The 22,523-nt window shown below is 41.7% G+C and overlaps 1 protein-coding gene across 1 annotated transcript in view; it reads left to right on the forward strand.

The window, feature by feature from the left end:
- Nucleotides 1-22,523, forward strand: part of lrrc4ba (leucine rich repeat containing 4Ba) — a 33,579-nt gene that overhangs the window by 6,522 nt on the left and 4,534 nt on the right. Inside the window, exon 2 of the mRNA XM_062407196.1 lies at nucleotides 19,611-20,155. Coding sequence (XP_062263180.1) covers nucleotides 19,910-20,155 — 246 coding nt within the window. The 5' untranslated portion in view covers nucleotides 19,611-19,909. The remainder of the gene's footprint in view (nucleotides 1-19,610; nucleotides 20,156-22,523) is intronic.

Consider the following 22,523-nt stretch of genomic DNA (forward strand, 5'->3'; position numbering starts at 1 on the left):
TTTTAAGTTGGGATTGTTAATCGTTCTTCTATTCTCATTTTCTTTCTAAGAGATGTGGCATGAGGGGAGGCAGCAACTCCATTTGTAGAATGTTGTACTGATGACCTTGACCTTGAGTTGTAGGGAACTTGTAATACTTGAAAGGACAGTTACTTATTTTGATTAGAGGCTCCTGTGTTTGCATGTTTAACACGCTCGGGTGGAGCAGCGGGGTGGAGCGTGTGCATAACCAAATACACCTCTAAACAGGAGCGCCTCATGAAGAGGAAAAGTTAGGACCATTCAAAAAGGCCTGTGACTGCGTTTACGTCTGTTGCATTTTGTATTACTGGCTTAGAAATACAATATTGAAAAACTCTTAATTAAAATGTCTGAAAATGACTAGATGAATATTATATATTTTTTATTGGCTTTTGTAATTACAGTCATCCAAAAAGTTTCCAACTAGGTTCATACCCAGAGAATTCCCCAATTTCATTCAAGGTAATGGGAGGTTTCTTTTTGGTCCTCATATCACCTTCCTCTCACAAATTGCTGCGTCACATGAATAAAACCTAAATACATGACATGATGATTTGTGTCAGGTAGATTGTCATCCGTAGTGGTGGTGAGGACAACTCCCACGATCCAACACTGCTTCAGGGCAGCCTGATAAAGACACATCATCATGACATTGATATAGACAGTGATGACACTGGACAATGCGTGGACAGGACCATATCACATAGAGCAGAGAAAAGTGCAAAGTGTTTAAAGAGCATGTCCATCATGGCTGTTGCAAGGAGTTCAGAGTCCTGCATGGTTTTGGGGGAAAAAACGTTTTGAAACCAGATCATTTGGTGGAAAACCGATGGTGAGCAGAATGGGAGGGATCAGAGGACTTGTGTGCCCTTGTGATGGTGCGTCTGGGGTGCAGGGATTCAATTGAGGCTGTCGCACCAGACTGTTATGGATGAGGTGAGTGCTCTCATTGATGCCCGTGCAGAACCGGACGAGGAGGTTCTGTTTGATTTTGAACAATTCGTTCCACTTTTAACCAACGCTGAATCAGTGCTGAAGTTTGAGAAGTGACAAAATCACTTGTCCCTGTCTGGTGCCAGGCCCAGCTGAACCCTCTCCCCAACCAATGAAGCAGCTGTACTCCCAGCTGAAGAGGGAAGTGGGCAGCTTTGAGCTGGATCATGCGTCAGTTGCCAACTTTAACTTTATTATAATAAAAATAACTAATGGTAAAATCTTTATAAAAAATAAAATTGCACACACTGTAATTTCTCACGCAATTATAATCGTCCTTTGGCGCCACCATCCCACCCTCATGTCTTTTACATTATACAGCTGCTTATTTTTCTACTTGAGAATATTTATGCTCACTTTCTCCTTTTGTTTGTTATTCTTTAGAATATGTAAAGTTAGCAGAGGTTAATTTACAATTCAGTTGTATTTATTATAGCCTACATTAATAATTCAATGTTTGCCCTAAAAGATGCCTTCAGCACATTTCTTATAGAGTTCCTCAGTTCTGCATTAAGTGGTGCATGCATGTCTGCACACAGCTCTCAATGGTGATGGGGCCCACTCTAACATTTGTTTGTGGGCCTCCAAATCCCTGGCAGCGCCCCTGCCTGGTACCGCTGCAACTCCACTTTGAGAATCAGGGAGCTGTGTCTTGGTATGTGGTTGGTCAGCACACCTGTCTCTGACCATTAGATTCATATTTAATAACAAGAGTGCACGCTCTGGGGCACTGCACCACCTAAATGGTGCAAAATATAAATCCCCCTCAGAGCGCGTTTCACACAAATTACTGGAACAAATTGCAGAGGATGACACTTACTGTACGTGCTGCTCCAGAGAAGCTCAAAAAGGAAACTACAGGGTACAATAATTGAAGTTAGATAAAGCATTGCACAGACAATGTGTTTAATCCAATATTTGTATTTTTCATAACATATAGTGTTTGTACTTGCTGAAAATGTCAAACCACATAATTTGCACAAAAAAAAACAATCTCTGCAAATTTCTATAATGTACCATGGGGAATCCATTACAGATAAAGTTCTGGTCAGTTTAGGAGAATCTTTGGATATGGAAATGGAAAATAATATTCACAATTACGTTTGTAGTAGTGAATAATCACATAAAACGAATCACTGTTTTCATTACCTTGGAATGATCCCTTTATTTCTACATCAGCAGCCGGTCCTCTTGCATGGAGTCTGCCATGTTGCACCTCCAAGTTTCTACAGAAGCTCAGAATGGACAAACCTAACACTGGCTTTAAACGTTCTCCTTTGCATTTTTTACTTTACCAAAAGGCCACCATACTTTCTTCGCCCTTGGACGGGGAGTTTGGGGTGAAGGGGTGCTCACTTAGTAACACAATTCACCTTCACCACTAGATGCCTCTAAATTCCACACAATGAATCTTTATGTATTGTCGCCTTATTAGCTGTGTGTCCCTTTAACCATGTGTAACGTTAGCCTTTCAGTTCAGTTGACATTGGATGTCTCACTGCTTGTCGGCGCCATTCCCTCTTTGAAAAATGATTTGTCATTGAGGTGCAATGAATCCCGGGATTCATAGATTTGTTGGGCCGGGATGGATCCACCAGTTGAAGTCATCGTTTCTCTGGGATGTATGGACACATTAGTCAGCCGCGTTTGAAGGAGCCTCAGAAATGGGACAGACTAGTCATGTTGCTGCTATGCAATCAGTCTTTGAATTCAGCCTCCGAAAGATGTGGCCCCTGAAATGAGACACAGCTATTGTTTTATGATGATGCATTAAGTGTAAACTCTTTTAAAGCATGTATCACCAGCTTGATGATGCGTTTTCATGCGGGTTAAATGAGATGTGTGCAGTAAAAGTTTACTGCAGAATAACACTGGATTCCAATCCAAAAGAAGCAAAATACATAAATGTGTATTTATAAAAGAAGAATGTGAATTTGACAGCCAACAGCTGAAATGTTTCAATCATAAGTGATCGTAGAACAATCATGTTAATGCATCGATAATCCAAGAAGTGTCAGTGACAGGAAACAAACGCTCCTCTCCAGTTTGATCTGAGTAAGAGCGGCTTTTTTGGTTAGGTAAATGCTCAATGCTGTCCAAAAGACAAAATCAATGGATTCAGTGTAGGAAATAAAGACATTGTATACAGATATATTACACCACCTAAGCATACCATATTAAACAATTTATTATCTATTATCATTGTTATCTTTGATGAGCTTTGTCTTGGACCCAAACATTAATCAGCAATTCTCTTATTCTGTTCTATTGACCAAAAATGTAACTGAATATGATTTTAAACACTGCTCATGCACATGGTAAACACGTATAAAAGATTCTTGCACTCTCACCCATGCTCCATTAACTTTATCTTAACACAACATACTCACTGAATGCAGCATCGACTGAACCCATCGCAGCAATATCACCGAGCACACATAGACGGTCACATGGAGTCAGAGTTGACATGCCACAGTTTGACCTCCTGGAAGAAATCACGCACACACTCACAAGCTTCCTCCTGAGTACAGAGGGAAAAAACTGCTAAAAGCGAGGGCAGCGTGAAAACACAGAAATGCTGAACCTAGTCGTCCTCGCCAAAAACAGCTGGGAGCAACAAACGCTCGGCTCAGATACACCAGCAAACCTGATTCCCAGCAACCCCCCCCCCCCCAAAAAAAAAAAATTTGGAGTTTACAATGTTTTGCAATTCAGAGTTTACAAATTTAGCAATGTGGAGTTTACATTGCTCTGTAAATGTCTGAGAGACGTTTTGATTAGCTGCTGGCTCTGGCTCCCCCCCTCAGCGCACAGGAATTGAGTGTATCAACACACTTAACAACCTTAAATACGGATTAATTGTTCAGGAAATCGGCGCCCCGACCAGGCGGCGCCACAGAACGGACAGTAATAACTGGATTTCATTTGAAGTTGAGAGCTGGTGTAGTGAATGTGAAAATGTTAACATTAGAAAGACTTTCATCCCAGCATGTAATGACAAGTGGTACGGAGCCCCCAGTTAGGGATTTGAACACGCGGGGTAGGTAATGTAATGTCTGTTAATGGGAGTGCTTTAGCAGGGTGATGAACACAGTGACTTTTAATCTGCAGCTCTTGGCCCCCTCAGAAGGGGAGGAGGTCCCCGCTCCTGTAGGAGCAATTGTGAATAGATCAGGGCTCCTCGCCGCATCCAGCATCCTAATGAGAGCAACGGCGCGTCTTTGGACATGTTGAGTGGGAGGGCGAGCTCGGAGACGGATACAGTGCAGAGGGGGCTGTATATATCCCATTTGACAAGGATGAGTTGTGATTAAAACGTGGAACGCCGAATGCTCCGGTTTATGAAACCTCATCAGGCTGTTGTGCTGTTTTCCCAAAATAAGCGTTTATTGTAATATGGCTCCAATAAAGCGGCCAAACTAAATGTGAGCGTGGCGTCGTCGGAGGCTGCACGTCCTGCCACAAGATCACATCAAGAATCTCAGTAAGTAAACAAGGAGGAGTTCAGTGTAGTTAATAGTTTATTGTACAATCATAAGCTCAATTGACCTTCTGTGCATTTAGCTTCACAGGGCACGAGGAGACATCAGAAGTGCATTAACTACATTATAAATATGTCACATTCATTACGGCAGGGCCATGATATAATGCAGAGAGGATCAAATAAATGTATGTTTGTCCCGTACGGATTTAAAATGGTGTGGTCTCCATTTCATGATGATTTAATTTGAATGAAATATTGATGAGTTTGTAATTTTCTTGTAACCCATTAAAATGCAGTGTAATGCAGGTTTAGAGGAATTCCTAAATAAATCAGACTTTCAGAGAATCCTCATATGACACATTTGCATTAAATATTGATTATCAATATTAGAAAATCACACAGTAGAGTTTGGACCTCAAATAGTTCCCTTATGATACTACATTAAAATTACAAAATCAAGATTTTTGCTTGGATTTGGATCAAATTTGAGCCCGCTCATAAATATCAGTCTGCTAAATGTGCCTGATTGTTTTTCATCAAGATTTATGAATTAGATTTGAGAACTACTGAATTATTAGTTGGAAAACTCTTTATCTCCCTCTCATCTGGATCCACACCAAAATGGAATGGGCCCTTCCATAACTCATGCCCCACCCCTCTGCAGATCTCAAATCTGTTGAGTAGTTTTTGTGTTATTCTGCAACACTCAAACAAAAAAACATGACCCACTTGGTGGAGTTTCTAGATATATGTATTAAAGGTGACAGAATAAGAATGAAGTTCCTAGTACACCTACTAACTAACTGTGGAGCCCTCTCCTCTTCCAAGGCGGCACAGTCACTTTAATAACAGAAAATCTGTATCACATTTAAGCCCTTTTCAGATATGGCCTCCGGGTAAAACCTGGAGAATTGGCTCCGGAGTTTACCCGGAGTTTGCTCTTCACACATGCACAACACAGCGGGAGGTTTTCTGCACAGACGCGTTCACAACAGCATCAAATCCTGTGCATTACTCTAGAGAGAGGTGGAGCAGCCGGGTGCAGCCGACAGAGGCAGGAAGTGACGTATTAACTCTGCTGCAAAGATCACATGATTTTCCTTATAGCAACCAGCGACTTCTCCTGGATTTCTACAGACATTATAACAAGAGGCCTGGTGGCTAAAGTCTGTAGTAACTGCAGAGCGTCTCACTGAGAAATTTGCGTTCACACATGCAAATGTTTCAAATCTGGAAATCTTACCCTTTTTTTCCTCCTTACTGCAGCTCCTACAGCTCTAGAATCAAAAGTGAAGACTTTCGGTGATGCATTCTTCCTCTGCTGCTCAGGTGCAAGAAGGTGATTCAGGATGAACAGGGAGTAAAATGTGCAGTACAGTGAGATAGGTAAGGAAAAAATTGGATGAGGTTCCTGTTAGAAAAAAACAAGCACACTATCCAATTCCTTCTGCTGTTTTTACCATCAGCAAACATGTTGAGTTTCTGTGTTAGTCCCCTCATTTTTAACAGGGATAGTGTCCGGAGGCAGGATGGAGAATTAGTCACAGTTCTAAATCACTTGACTTTCATCTCGTCTTCTTCATGGGAGAAAAGGTCACTGATGACCGTATTTAATCTCAACTTTCATTAACAAACGCTCATGCCTGAGTCTTATTGTAAACAAGAAATAAATCCATGAATGTGGTTGCAATGTCTTCCGTGTAACATTTGGAAATGCACATCTTCATGATGCACCAGATCTTTACAGGCATTATTACCATGGCGATGATGATACAAATAATAACAGTTAACCACGCTTCACACATTCACCACCTGCCGCCCTTGTCCCTGCTGCCCCGTTACAACATACCAGTCACTTAATGATACCAGCGATCTAACACAGACTGAGTCAATAGGTGGAAAGACTCAAATATGTTTCTTCATGAACTTACACTTATGGGGAAATCACGGTGCCATATCAGGGAGAATAAAAATCGATATCAAGTACAATAGAGGTGTGTTTGGCATAACAGAGCCCCGTCCTTAAATGCCTGTTGGGGGCTTATTGACTGGCATCATCGATTCACCTGTAAGAACATCTGACGTCTCTGCATATTTCAGCAACCTTGGGGGCTTCTTCCCCTGGGAGCCAGATATGAATCAGGTATAACTGAGGCAACACAAAGGACGTAAGTACACTATTAGTCACACCGCTTGCAGTGTGTGTGCGTGTGCGTGTGTGTGGGCAACTGACGTCAGGGCTTCATTCACCAGCAAGGCCAGTGCTCGTCCAGCTTCCTTTCAGTGCCATGGGGTGGGAGGGTAAAGACAGCGGAGGAGGCCGACAGAGGATTCGTTAGGGAAGGAAGTGGGCGAGTGCGAGGGGCTTCCTCTCCTGCATCCAGCACAATGTGACCCAGTCCCTCCCACCCCCCGCACCCCCCGCACCCCTTGTGAATAAGAACTATTCACAAGCACCTTCTGTCATAGTCCCATATTCCAAACCCCACCCCCACCCGCTATCATTAAAAAGAGAAAGCCCTGTGCGTGACTCGGCTTTTTCTGCAGGACAAAACGGCTTTTTTTGTTTTCCATTAAATCAGGGCTTCTGTGTCCTGCTGCAGAATTTCCCTTTTCATTTTTTTAAAAGCTTCCTGGTCTTTCATCCCAAAGTCAGTTTTGCCTGGCAGTTAGTCAAATGCTTTAAATGTTTATAAGGGCCTGTGAAGACTGTAAGCTTTAAGTGTGATAGACTACCCTGGGACCAGGAAGGGGCTGAGCGTGAAGGGAAAAGGAGGCTGGATGAGCAGACTGGGCTAAAAGTGTATGGTGGTTAGTAGCAGACTGTGGATGGTCTGGATGGGATTAGAATGGGCGGGTTATGGTGAAACTGTCTCCACAGCAGGATTATCATCTGACATGACTATGAAAGGCTGTAACAAACAAATGTTTAACATTTTACATTTCTGAATATTGTTTTTTAGCTTAGGTGGCACGATTTATATTTAGTTTGGCCTCTGCATACTGTATGTTATTCTGCATGAGCTGCTTCCCCCCCTCCCTCCTGGCTGGGACAAACAAGATATTTCATGCTGAGTGAGGAACGCCTGCTAAGTGAAAATTTAGTGTGTTTTTTTTTCATGTTAACCAGCAGACACTGAGGGTAATCATATTAGTGCTGATTTATCATATCCTAAATTTGACTGCTTCTTATGAGCTGTGCCGCACCAAGATCACACGTGTGGTAGAGTGGTGCCGCCGCGGCCCGGGAAGGCCTCGAGAAATTAACGTCTGGGAAAATGGGAGACCTCTCTGCATCCTCCTGCTTGATTGTGTTGTGGCCGGTCATATTCCCTTCTAATAAGAAGCAGTGAGGTGGAACTGATTTGGTTTGGATCCTTGTGGTCAGGTGGAGTTCACTGGAGGAGCGAGTCTTTTTAGGAAACCTGAATTATGACGGAGCTGCTCTGCTGGTACTGCCACACAGTTTTTAGTACTGCTAAGTTATAAATATTTAAATACTTTCAAAAGTGTGAACCTACAGTATGTATAATTATCATCTGGCTTTGCAGAGACCCTCAGCTAAACAAAGCTTAAAAGTGAGACTATGAAACCTTTTTCAGGAGAAATAACCCGTTCTTCCCCATTGCAAATAAAATTTGTATTCATTATCAATAAAACGCACCATTTCTCAATTGGTATGACTAATAGCTTATGGCGGCTGATGTTAGACAATTTTAGCTAAATGTTGCTGTAGAACACGTCACTAAGTCAGCTGGTGACCTTTTTGACTAGTTTACAATAGTTTTGCATTTTTACTCATTGCTGCAAGTAGTACATTTCAGATGCAGTAGCTCCATTTTCTGTCCCATATCGTTGCTGTTTTGGTTATTTCTTTCTGCTCTCCGACCATGTTTTGGTTTTGGCCACCGTAGGCTGCTGTTTTCTGAAAAAAAGCTTTGGGAATGTAACTGTGAACCAACCGCTCAGCACCACACAGAGAGAGAAACTCATGAATATAGCCGAGCATTTAGCATCAAAAGAGACAGGAAGACCCTCAGGAGTTGGTGGAGACCAAACACAGAGATTAAAGAGTAAATATTGGACTGAAACGTGAATCTAAATGACCTTGTGTTGGATGTGTTTATACGATTTCTCGCTAACATGTTTACCCTATCAGTTTAAAACGGTTGGGACAATATTGTGATCGGGGCACATTTACCCCGTGCTCAGGTGGCAAAAACAATCAGTCATTGCAGTTTAACGTGTTGGTTAAATATGTGATAGCTGATCACTCTTGATATAAAGAAACAACAGGATAGAGACGGATCACTTTTTGATAACTGATTCACCCCCGCTCTGACCACATATTCTGATTCTGAGTCAGATGTGGCTGTACTAACCAATCAGACTGAGGTTGTGACGGAATCACAGACGCAGAATACAAGATGCTTTTAAATTAAATATGCAGTAAACATAAATATGTAAATATTCAGCTATGCAAACATCATAAATATACCATAAAATAATTAGCTTACTAAATGCAACGTTATTGGCTTGTAATCCCTTAAAATACAAATATACTAACTTGAATGTTTTTATCTATGTTCTATCCTCAGTGGAGATATAAGAATGCTTAATTTGAAGGATTTTGTGGAAGGTGTATTATCAGGTATGAAAAAAGTATGATAATTTTTGTATCCCACTTATTCATGTCAAAATATAATTTCCTAAAACAAGTGAAAAAATCCTCATTGCGCTTTGGTACTGTGACACTATCAGTCTGTTTTCAACAGAAACATGTTCAGTTCAGTAATATCTAGAAGAAGTTGAGCAAAATGACCAAAAACTTAGGCTGATGTTCAAGAATAAAGTAAAATTAAATTTGACTTTATAAAAATACTCAAATAAACTTGGCAAAAAAATTGGTGTTGCTGAAATTACGAATTCCTTTTTCAAGATACTCCCCTCAAATCCATAAGCCTAGGTGATAGAAGGTATAAAAAACTGGATCCGACAGAGACACAGTCGGTGACCCAGTGAGATGACCATCCGCATGAGCACCCAAAAGTGTGACATAGTCCTGGAAATGAAGCTCAAAAGAATCTCCTCAAAGGTGGGAGAGCGGGGACAATCCTCTATTCGACACACGGACCTCACATTTCCCCTGAGACTTTGCCCCCTAGCGATGCCTCAAGGTGCCGAGCCGCTGTCAGTTTGTGAGGAAACATCCACTCGTGGCTGCTGGCGCTCAACCTGAAACAGGAGACGGAGGGTTGGAGGGGGCGAGGCAGGGGGTGGATCTGGGTTCTCACTTTTGCCCTGTTCATCACCCTCTGCCAGTCGTGAGCAATTAGACCTCGAGTATTGTCCCTATTTCCTCGTTTGCTGCAAATTCTGAAGAGATAGTTTCTGAATTGTTTAATTGCGATCAGTTACGTTGGCTGTTAAGGCCGATATCGATGCTGTTTAGATCAGAGGAGCCAATTTTCCCTCAGAATTTTATTTTTCTGTGGGTGGTAAAGCCTCTGAAACAGTTGTTACTGCAGAACATGCGGCACTAAAGGTCTGTACTGATACACAAGATTTACCTAAATGTAGCCGCTCCCAAAGGAATCTGATCCCTGGATCCTGTTCAGATTAAGAGGCTCAGACAGTGTTGTCGATCAATGTTGATATTGATCAAAAAAGCATTATCATATTCATCATTCCAGACATGGGCCAGCGCTAACTGAATTTTAATAAAAAGTAAATTGGGTAAATTGACTGAATCATCAGCTGCCGTGAAATATGCCATCCCTCATATAACAGAAGTATCAGCAGCTGTGTCTCAGTAGGGAAACTTGTTATCTGCTGTTCGGGATAAAATCTGTTTTAGGTAAATGACTCCCTCGTCCCAGGAACTGAGGTGTGTGAGAACAAGTTTTCCATTGTCTTTAAGCGTCGCACGGAACAACACTGGGACCAGAAAGATCCCAGCTCTCTTTCCGCCGCACAAGCATTATTCGCTCCTTTTTTCTTCTTCTTCCTGTGGCTGAATGAGCTGGCATCTTTGTGCGTGCGAAATGTCAACCCACCATGATATTGGTTAGCGCACTGACGTTTTGGAGCCGAGAGTTTGGCATTTTGTTCAGCACCACCATCCTGTTTTTTTAAACTTGCAGCAATTCGGCGTTACTATCTCTCAATCTCACGCTATCCAAGCCTAAATGCATACAGTGCTTTATCGTCTTTTTTACTCTAAATGGAACCATCATTTATTAAATGAAGTGTTATATACACTTATAGAAACTGACTTATTTTTACAACCCCAACCCCAGTGTCTCTCCGGTGAGCCGCGCTGCTCCTCAAAAGTCGGGGTCTCACCTGTTTTATCCCCTTGCTGCATGTGGTTCACAGCACAATAGACAGTGAGAATATTCTTTCTCCACAGTTGTTGTTGAAGTGGGTTTTTTTTGTATGTCACAAACGTAAATACCTCCTGTACCCGTTTCAAAGTAAAAGCATCCATTGTTTTTGTTAACGGGATCAATTCATTTGTTTTAACCCTTTTTTTATAGATTCCAAGTCGGCTTCCGTTTCTAGACCCAGAGTCCATAAGTCCATTTTTATATCAAGTTGTTATTGGTGGGCCTACATGCTGATGTGCAGCAGAACACTTGAGAGAGCAGCTCAACAACCATGTGCTGCACAGCCCGTTCATGATCATTGTACCCTGCTGAAGATCCCTCACTCAGCACAAGGAGTAAAATCGTGTGCTGCTGATACTTCCCCCTGACATTATGGTTCTGTGGTCACAGGCAGAGTTGTAGTAGAGGGGAAAATTATACAAACTCAATTACCCAACCTTATGAGGCTGACATAAATCTTTATGAAATAAATACATCATTGCAGCTTGGATCAAAAACATGAAGATAGGGGTCTTTTCACCTTTTAGACCCGACGGGGCCTGTGGCAAATCATGCATAAAAAATGAATATTGCGCAACCAAGCATTTGCTCAAATGCACAAAATGTTCTTTTAAATTCCTGTCAAGATCCTAAAGATGTCAAATGAGTCAGACTGAATTAGAGGGAAGAACTGTATCAGAAGAAAAATGCAGAGGACAGTTGGAATATTACATTTGATGAACTCAATTTGAATATTTCATCGAGCAGAGATTATGTTGTATGTGTAATGTTGTCTAACAGTGTGGGGAGACGTTTTTAATTTAACTTTGAAGCTACTCTGTGAAGCTCAAGGGAAACTTAAAAAGGAATACTGGGAACATTCTGGGCCATCAGCTTCTGACCATTTTGCAGAACATTCAACTGGGTTTTAGGAATTTTAGTGACTTTAATCCTCCGTTGCAAGAATCTGCTGGTTGTATTCATTTCTCTTTCAGAGAAAAAACTACTCGCACATTTTAAACTTGTACGTGTTGCTGTCACCACTTCAGTTCTGAATTAACTTCCACATGTAGACACTTAACTCTACTGTACGTTATCATCTGATGATATTGAAGTTGACTGTGCAACATCAGCAACTATCAATCTGATTATTAGTTTTTGAACAGAAATGAATGAAAACAGCAGCTGCATGAAACTGTAGAGGAAAGGTTTTACGCTGCATTACACTACCTGGTTCCATATGAATTTACTAAACTTTTAGCTCCTACTTTACTTACTCCTGATGGAAAATTCTGGATCTTTATCTTCTAAATGCTCACCCTTGTTCAACAGCATATAGTTTGTAACTTTCACGGCTTTGCTGATTGGTTGTAAGCAGGTGGTGAACAGTTGGTTTAACAGAGAGATTCCCCTGAAAGAAGCAGCCGACTGCAGCTGAATGAGTGTGAACCAAAACAATGAGCTGAGAGAGGCTAAAAAAGCTCCACTGAGCTCTGATGTTCTCTGATGAATCGGTTTGTCGGTTGGTTCGTAGGAATGTTTGTTTATCAGCAAGATTACACAAAAACTGCTGGATGGATTTCCATATAACTTGGCCAGAGGATGCAGTGTAGGTCAGAGAAGACATTAAAGTTGAACAAAGATCCAGAGTTTTATTTAAGTTTAGGAGAATTTTTGGTAATTGGTGGAGGTATGTGCTCTACTGAGTACTATTCTAGTCTCAAATTGTGTTAATAATTGAAATGATTGCATTCTTTATAATGTTCAGAACTACAGTATGTCCTTGTTTAAAAGTAGTTATGTGTACTCAAATGAATACCAGGACTATTGAGTATGAAGCTGAGAATCCTACGCACCTGCAAATACTTTACAATAAAATGTGTGTGAGAGAGAGGGAGAGAGAGAGATAGAGAGAGAGAGAGAGAGAGAGAGAGAGAGAGACTACAGCCCATCACCTGAAGTTCTTTACATTAACTTTGAATTTAACTACAGCCTTTCTGAGGTTCTGTTATAACTACAGTATTTCCTTGTTTAAAAGTAGTTCCGTGTACTCCAATAAACACCAGGACTATTGAGTATGAAGCTGAGCATTATACGCACCTGCAACTGCTTTACAATTAAACTCTTTGGAAAACAAATGAATGAATTCAGTCAACAGAGGCGCGTGTTAGGGTGCAAGAAGAGCACCACTGAACAGCAGCTGATCACCCTGTGCTCCTGGCCAAAGAGTTACAATTTGAGCCGTTTATTTTTCTGTGTGTGCAACCCTTTGCTTTCAGTCAATCCATGTAACCTGCAGTGCTTCCCCGTAGACATGCATCTCTTCTCTCACTGCAGCAGCTGTCACATATACATCTACAATAAGAAGTTATTAAAGTTAACAACATCTTGATCTTTACAATAATCCAAATTATATACAGCCTTCATGCATGAATACACACAATCAAGACAACAAGAAAACAGATAAACAAATGTATTAAGCATGGCAATAATGAGCATAGATAACATTTTAAGTCTGGCATTTCATGGAAGCTCAAACCCAGGATTAGCATGCACACTACTGGAGCCTCACAAAATAATTAAACCCTCTGCTAGGAAAAATGTATCACCATAATTTTTCTAACCCTTTTTTTTTCACTGCAGAAGGCTGGCTCAACTAGAGCCAATCTATTTTTCTTAAGTATCTCAAAAATGTATCTAAAAAGTATCAGTATCAATATTCATGACTTGGTATCGGTATCAATTTATAGCGACAACACTACACTGCCCACTGCTGGAGCTCCCCGTTCCAGCCTCTGTCTGTAACACTTGGTTTTAGCCCCTGTCTTTTTAAGGCCCCCCTCTTGGTGCTTCCCAGTTTGCTCTGATTGGCCAGCTGTCCCACTCTGTTGTGATTGGTCGCCTGCTTCCAACTCATGTAGGAAATGTTGAAGGAGCTTCAGTGTTTTTATTTTTAACCTTGAAAAAGTTTTACACACTAGAGGAGAGAAACACTGAGAAAGCATCATATGTTTCCTTTAAAGAGTTGACAGGAATGCAGAATGCAGTCTTCAACCTGCCTTAGTTTACTAACACAACACGCTCCTCCGTTCCTACTTTGGCTAAGAAGATGGTCTAAGTCAAGTTGCACTTATATGTAGCACTAGTAGTTTGTCTTTTTTTAAGCTAATGTTCTTGGTTTGTACCCTCATGGTTGAATGCACTTCCTGTAACTCGTAGTCGTTGTTGGCTGAATGATATGTAATGTTATGTAACAGGTTAGCATCATGAGGAAAAAGAACAACTGTCATCATGTTGTGATTGGTTCAAGGTAACATTTTACATCACCTCTGTCATGCCCCACAGTAAGGACACGAGTCACAAATATGGAAATATTTCCTGCCATAACCAAAACTGTTTTTGACTTGGGTAGAAAATTTGATGTCTTTTCATGTCAAGGCCCATCGCTAATATTGAGAATCTGATTTAGGGCCGTAAGGTGCTAAAAGCTGCCCTTTCATTTTATTATTTCTATGTCCATTTAATTTATTTTAAGTCCCCAGAATGTCAGTTTGCTTACCTTTTAATCTGCCACTGCATCATCACTCACAGGAAGAGTGACCCTGACCTTTGGGTGTGTGATTTATGGCTGTTTGTCATTTGGGCCGACACTCTGGACAAATTAAAATGATCGGTGCTAAAAACCTGAATGCGGCCCGCTGCAACGCAGACTTAATGGTCTCTCAGAGGGTCGATGTCATTCACACTCGTGTTTCGCTCCGTGCCTTCTCTATATGAATGTGTATAGGGGGCTAATGAGGGGGGAGGAGGAGCGGGGTGGATGTGGAATTGGTGGGATACAGCTGGACAGAGTGTGAGACTGTGGTGAATAGGTAACCATGGTAACTCTGTTGGCTAAGATTTGAATGCAGCGAGCGAGCGCAAAAGGGGGGAAAGGAAGCTGCAGTGTGTTTGTGTGTGTGTGCCTCTGTGTGTGTTTGTGGTGGCAGGAGAATCGGGGGTTGTGATGAGGAGTGTGTGTGTGTGTGTGTGTGTGTGTGTGTGTGTGTGTGTTTTGGGGTTAGGGATTAATATGCATCATTGTAGCAGATTGATCTTTCATCAAACTGGGAGGTCAGTGTGGCGTTGACACCCCTGATAGTGGACAAAGGGTCATACAGGTGGGCAGGTGGGCTGTGGGAGGTCCAGGAAATACCGTATGCTGTACTAGGGAGGAAGGAAGTGTGAGGGGAGGCAACATAAGGGGGGGGGGGGGGGGGGGAGAAGGGTGAATGAGTTTGCAAAAGTGTTCACAGAGAAGAAGAAGACAAAGTGAGTGTTCCTCGTTATATAGAAGGAGATGGGAGATATCAGGGGAGATGGAGAGAGGAAGAGGAGGGAGTGCAGGTGGAGACTATTGTATCATGTGGGAAGTGACAGCAGCGAGGCAGAGCACAATCAAACAGCCTCTAACCAGCTGTCAGCTCCAACTAGTCTCCGTCTTTTCAGCCACCCCAACCCCACCCGCCAGACATCAGAGCGACCATCTTAACCCCGGCCTCCACTCTCTCTTTTTCTCGCACTTTTCGACTACGCTCAGACGCCGTCTTCCCTGAAATAGCTCCGCAACGTAGGTAGGAGGAAGAAAAATGTGACTGGAAATTAAAACGTAAAAAAAAAAGGAGGTGAGAGCTGAGCCAAAAATAACGCTTGAGTGCCTCTTTATCCGTCGCTGCTGGCACCGCTGTGTGTCGTGATGGAGGCGAAGGGCAGTTGCAGGGCAGCGAGAGCCGGCGTCCCCCAGGTGACGGCTGCATCCCCCCCCACCGCCGCTGCCGTCGTCCTGTTCTGTCTGAGCGGAGATGATGCCACTGATATGATTTATCATGTCGTCCTTGTGTGTGTGTTTTAATGTCATTGAACTATACTGCGTACACATTATTGATTAATCTCACCCCCACCTCTCCTCCCACCCATCCAGCACTCAGGAGAAACCTCCCTCCCTCTCTCTCTCTCTCTCTCTCTCTCTCTCTCTCTCTCTCTCTCCCTCCGTCTCTCTCTCTCTCTCTCTCTCCGTCTCTGTGTCTCCACCTGTTTCATATTCATCCCCTCATATTGTCTCTTGCCCCCATCTCTCCGTTGCTCTCTGTTTTATATGCGTCTCTGTGTTGTCATTCCCCTCCCTCCATCTCTCTCTATTTTATATTCATCTCTCTATTGAAAACCCATCTCTCTCTCTCTCTCTCTCTCTCTCTCTCTCTCTCTCTCTCTCTCTCTCTCTCTCTCGCTGGTGATTAATATTAATGTGTCTTCTTCCTCTCTCCCTCCTTATTTTCCCTCCTCCACTTTTTTTTACCTTTCTTTTTACTGATCTCTTTTTTTGCTCTTCTCACTATTTATACCTCTCCCTGGGTCTTTATCCCTCATCATCCCTCTCACTCAACCTTTCCTCCATCTGTCTCCATCGCTATCTCTTTATTTCTCTCTCTCCCTCTCTCTTTCTCCGGCCCGCTCTCTGCAGCTGTTCAGTATTCATCTATTACTGTAGTGTTGATAATTCCCTTCTCTGCCTGCAGCCATACAGTCATCTATCAGATTAATAATCCTTCCCTCCTTCTCATGCGCTCTCTCTCTCTCTCTCTCTCTCTCTCTCTCTCTCTCTCACCCCGTCTCCTTTCTTACTGTGCTCAGTGTTTCAAATGAGTTTGCGTGTCAAAATCCCGTCATTACAACCATCATCATCATTGATAACCATATCCATATTGCTGGATGCCCTTCATTTCTTAGGTTATTCAGGTCTAACCTGTAGAGGGAGATTTGCTCTCCGTGCTGGTGGAGCCGGACAGAACCTGGCCATACATTACTGTTGATGTAGACTGCACCATTCGCTACCATTCTCCAGCCCCTGGAGCACACAATACTGTTCTTATACAGCAGCGGAAATTCAGCCTAGTGAACTTTTCCAGAGCTGGAACCTGAATTGATAAGTATAAGTTTAAATAAGGGGATATTTCAACCAAAAATGAAAATGCACTCTATCTACTCCCCACTGTGCTGATGGAGGGCTGGGTGATGTGTTTGACTGTGTTTAACAGTTATGGAGTTTCAGGGGTAAACAGAGTTGCAGCCAAATCCAATACAATTGAAGTAAATGGCGACCATTCCTCAAAATGCAAAAAAAAAACATACTGCTCCTGTTGTGTCATCAAAGTGCCGTAGGCTCAGATATTCAAATTCCACTCGAAACAGTTTAATTTCCATGTTTTTAGCCCAAATTTTCGCTGTCGGGGCGGCATACAGCTCACCTGGTAGAGCTGCTGCCCCAAGGAGCTTGCAGAGGCCTGGGTTCGATTGCGACCCGTGGCCATGTAAGCATGTCCTCCCCACTCTCTCTCTAACCCACTTTCACAAGCTTACTCTGTCCTATCCATTAAAGGCGATAAAAAAGCCCCCCCCCCAAATAAATAAATAAATGTTTGCTGTTATCCTCCTCCTAATTACTGCTGCAGTAACTGCAGCTATCACGAGTTCTCGCAAGAGCTGCACCAGTAACTAGGAGGCATAGTGGTGAGTCTATAGAGTGAATTTTCATTTTTGGCTGGACTATCCCTTTAAAGGTGGTTGCACATTCAAACATCAATATGTCATCGTCTTGTTAATTGGTGTACCGTGGTATAATTAGTGTTAACAAATGTTGCTTTCACAAAGTGGAGATTTTTTTACTTGAAAGGATTGTTAGGATTACCACAACCACAAAGATCACTTTGCCAACGATCGGCGATTCATTTAGTTTACCACAGAGCAAACACAATGTCCCTTTCTAAGCATGCTGTGGTTTTCTTCTACTACTTTTTCACAAAAATGTGTGGTTATATGCGGTTATTTAAATCTGCCCGGGGAGTGAATTTGGACAAAAGAAAAAGGGGGTTTAGATAGTAGGTCATGTACTGGAGTGTAGTGTTAGTAATGAGCAGCATATTGGTTGACATTGGCTGTGTAGTTCCCTTCCCACTCTTAAAATAATTATGCACACAGTCTTGTACCTTAGCCTTTTTCCAATATTTTTTTTGTTTTGAATCAAAAAGTATATGGTCACGATTCAGCTGGTAGCTGGTTGGCTAAAACCAACAGGATTTTCTCAAACGTCTGACATGGAGAAGATGAATGGAAAAGCTACTCATTAAACCAGATCTGTTCTAAAGTCGGTCACTGTTACGCTTTACCTGTGCCCTTTTAAGCGGTTTATCTGTTCACCCTTTAAGAAAGACAACATTGGGATTCACATTGCAAAGAGTGAATTATTCATAGGTTGTAGTTTTAGACTCACTTGTATTTCAGCCATGAGTTCCCCAAACCACATGTCAAGTTCTTTAGTTTTTCATTGATCCTGTGGTTCACATTTATTAATACTCTTTTATATACAGATTAAAAATCATACATGGTTTAATTTTTTTTTTTTATTATTATTATTATGTGGTAATATCATCATTTTGCCTCTCTTAGATGCAGAAAAACCTGATCTAATCTACAATTTTCATAATTGATTAACAATCAAACTCATTAATCAAGTGAAGCTTAAAAACATGAAAAAATATAATAGAACTTTTTGTTTTTCTTTTCTGATGGAAGTTTAAAAGGTTGGATGCTCTGCATTATTTCACGTATTTATGAAAAGCAGACTTCTTCAGGCTACTAGCAGTGGTCTGTAGGCAACCCTGCCAGGATGCTTCGTTATTTGAGGAGCAGTTAAGTTCAGTAAGTTGCTGCTATACGCTAATTAAATTAAGTGCATTGTGTGGATTATCGTGTATTCATAAGCAATAACAATGTAACATTAGCATGCTAGCTCCAGATACTTCTGCAGGTGTAAAGAATGATCACAATACATTAAAACAAAATTAAACTTACTTTAAATACCTATTAATGGAGAAAATGCTACACTCATGGGTCTCTCTAGCCATTGATTTGCAAGGCATTCTGGGAAATCTGTAAAGACCTAACACTTGCCCCAAACCCTCCATCCCAACAAGAAGTAGGACACCCTACCCCTCCGTTTGGCGCGGCCACGTGTAGGGTGAAGAGGTGAAATGGGATAGGCCCTAATATCCTTCACAACACATCTGAAATCTTCCAAGATCATTTTTCCTGAAAACATTTTAGCAAATATTTTACATTTATTTATTAAATGCATCATGAAAAAACTTGCAATACTTTATGCTCTGGAACAAAACATTTCCACAGTATATCGGCCTTGGGAACTCGAAGTGAAAAATATGGTAAAACCACAATTGCTTTACCGTTTCAGTTTGATGGTGTGTGATGCAGCTCATCTGTTTACAATCATAAAAAATTTGTCAAAAATGTATGTCTTTTTGATTTATTCATGTGTTCATGCTGAATGCAGTCCTGTAAAGACGGAACATATCCTGCTGTCCTACTTAAGATTGAATGGTTTCGTATTTCCGTTCCAGCACCTTGAACCACTAATTACAGAAATCGGCTTCCACCTGCCCTGGGTGTAAGGATTTGATTTCTGACAAAATGTCTGCTCAGGGATTATGTGGGATTTGATATGAGCAGAGACAAAGAAGTTCTAATGCTTCTCACAGATTTTTAGACAGTCTGTCCCATGATATGCTACACTGTAGATGTCTTCCTATTATTTGCTCTATTCATTCTCTGTTGGTGAAAACACGGCGCGCAGTCTGTGTTCTTGCTTTAATATCTGCTCTGTCTTTGTCTCTCTCTCTTTTGTTCTTCCACAGTAACTCCTGGGTTCTTCTCACTTCACAAAAAGCCTCAGTCGAATCCCCAGATAACAAACGGGAGGAAAGAAAAGGGAATAACATCTGTTTATCTGCATATTTCTATGTGGAAAAAAACAAGAGGAAAACGCACAGGGATCGACAGAGGACACGAGACATCTCAAAGGATGTGGACTTAGAAAGAACAAATTGCCACTGGAGAACCAAAGGGAAAGTAAACCTTTTCTCGCAAATCCACCAGAGTGGAGTCACCTCACCTGTACCTTCGGATTAAAGAGCAGGGTCATGTCCCAGTTGCCATGCGCATCGCCACGCTGACCTGCCTTCCCGGCCCTTCCCCCTTCCTCTTTCTATTGGCCCAGCTGCTACTGCGGCTCCTCCTCCCTGGGCCGGAGTTGGTAGGAGCCGCTTCCTCCTGCCCCTCCCTCTGCACCTGCTCCAACCAGGCCAGCCGAGTCATCTGCACCAGGCAAAACCTGGAGCAGGTGCCCGAGAGCATATCTGTCAACACGCGATACCTCAATCTGCAGGAGAACTCAATACAGGTAAATGCTCGCTCGTCAGGTCAAAGCATGTCTTTTCAGTGGTTACTTTACCATGTGCCTTGTTTGGTCCGGACCTCTGGACGTTTCAGTAAAGTCTGATTCAAATTAACTGGATTGAAAGTTGTTCTCGGACCAGGATCAAGACAAACTAACAAAAATTGTGTCCAACACAATACGCCATGTGGTTTGTGTTGTGCACGATATACACAGCAAAAAGTTAAAACACAAATATGGCAGAGATGCACATATAGAGATGATAACTAATTGTCTAGGTGTCGGTAAAACGTCTTTTAGTTTAAAATAAATTCATATTTTACTGCTCCAACTCGCATCAAGCAGAGTAATTTAATGCTTGTCTGAAAGTATTATTGATTTCTTTTGACTGCCGGTTGTTTCTCGAATAGCGATGACCGAGCGGAGGTCATGGTTCACTCTGGTTTTTATTTACAACAGCATCACACATAACTCACACACGTAGAAAACACACATTCTATCATTTCATACATGCCACTGTGTCTAGTTTTCACAGTCGACACATCTTAATACAGTTATTGATTTCATTTATTGTAAGTGTAGCAATTTAAGTTATTGATAGAAGAGACATATCCCGTGTGACAGACTGAGGATTTTCTCCTTCAGAGTGCTCAAATAAATCCACACATACCTGATTATACTTATGTGTCTTTTTATACTTATATATGCATTATTATATTTGTTTATTTTCTACCCATTATAATAAGAACCTTAGGCAGGAACAGATGTTAGGATTAACTTGTTGATACAGGTTTTCTCTCAGAACTTAAGTTCAGAGAATGGACAGGAAAGTAAGGGGTGATAATGGTAGAGAAAGTGCAGTAAAGCCTCGACTGAACTCAGGGAATATTTTATGAATTGAAAGCAAGGCATATTTCTATGACACAGTGCTGCCTTTTGTATGCATTACCAATTTATCTAGTGTCCCTAGACTGTGTTTTGTGGCTTTACAGCTGCAAGGGAAGATCATTTAACCACAGACCATCGATACAAAGCACACGAGTCTCTACATTTATAAACACAGTGGTTGGAGTTTACTCTTTGCAACATCATTTGAAGTAATTGGATTCCTCCTCATGGTGCTGACAGTGCTTTGTTCTTTTTGTGATTTAAAAATTCATTTCCACTACATTAATGAAAAGCAACGAGTATCCTAGACATTGTTAAAATTGTCTAGTGCATCTCTAATCATGTCAGACTGCTCTGTGCATCAGGCAGAGCAGTCTGATATCCTCTATTCCTCAGAGGAAACATCTTATTAAACGTTATGTGATAGTAACGGAGCATAAATGGGACATCATGCCGCATGATTGTGTGTGTGACGGTTAAAGCGATGCTGCTCACATTGAAGAAAAGAGTAAAGAACTAATAACAACATTTGTTGTGTTTCATTTTTAGCCTTCACATTTCGATTTGGTTTGTCATATCCTGCAGGCCCATTTGAAATGATTAAAAATCTAAAAATGTTTTAACACCTGAAGGCATCCTAGATTCTCTGGCTTATTTTGTCCTACACTGAGTACCCTTAGAGTAAAGCCTTGACAGCTCCCACCTCCTCTTAACATCCCCACTCCTCTCTCTCTCTCTGGCCCCCCTTTGCCTACCCCCCATCCTGCCCTACATACAGAAGAGGCGATGGCCTGACTCCAGGAGTCTCTGTGTGTCCCACAGAGGGCTTTGGCCACACATATCTCAAACAGTCACCGATTTAAGGGGCTTTTGGTCGCGCTCACTTGCTGTCTGTCTTTGACATCTCGTCAAATGAGCTATGGTTGGACGGACGGCAGCGATGCTAGTTTGCAGCGTCCAGGGCCTGCAGCTCCCATGTTTCACAGATTCATGTCCTCCTGGAGAAAAAGATTGATTTCAGTTGTTCATCTGTGAAATGGGTTAAAGAAAAGAGTCACACAGAATATTTTGACTGTTTTCTTTAATTAAATTGGTTTCTTAGCTTCGTCTCTGTGGTGAATTGTACTGTCACCTCTTGTGAATAGTCCAACACTGATAATCAGTTTGTTATCAAGGGATTATAATGTGTCATTACAAAGTCCCCAGAGTCTCATTGAATCAACAGAGTGTAAGTAACTTCCGTGTCTGAAGCCTGCACTGAAATAGGGGCAGTGTTAGGAATAGGAATGGGCTCATCGTAGCTTTACCATAGTCCTTATTAGCGATGGAACCAAAAGTTTATTTTCTGCTTTTTATCACATTTGCTGAATGTCAGCCTGTTAACTACAAATTAAGTGTGATCGCTGATTCTTGCCTTTTTTTAATCTCACAACTTCTGCTGGTCTGTGTGTATTCTTCGTCACCCTATTGATATGTGAAGGGAAAC

This window comes from Platichthys flesus, chromosome 16 (assembly GCF_949316205.1).
Source record: "Platichthys flesus chromosome 16, fPlaFle2.1, whole genome shotgun sequence".
In the NCBI taxonomy this organism is placed as follows: domain Eukaryota; kingdom Metazoa; phylum Chordata; class Actinopteri; order Pleuronectiformes; family Pleuronectidae; genus Platichthys; species Platichthys flesus.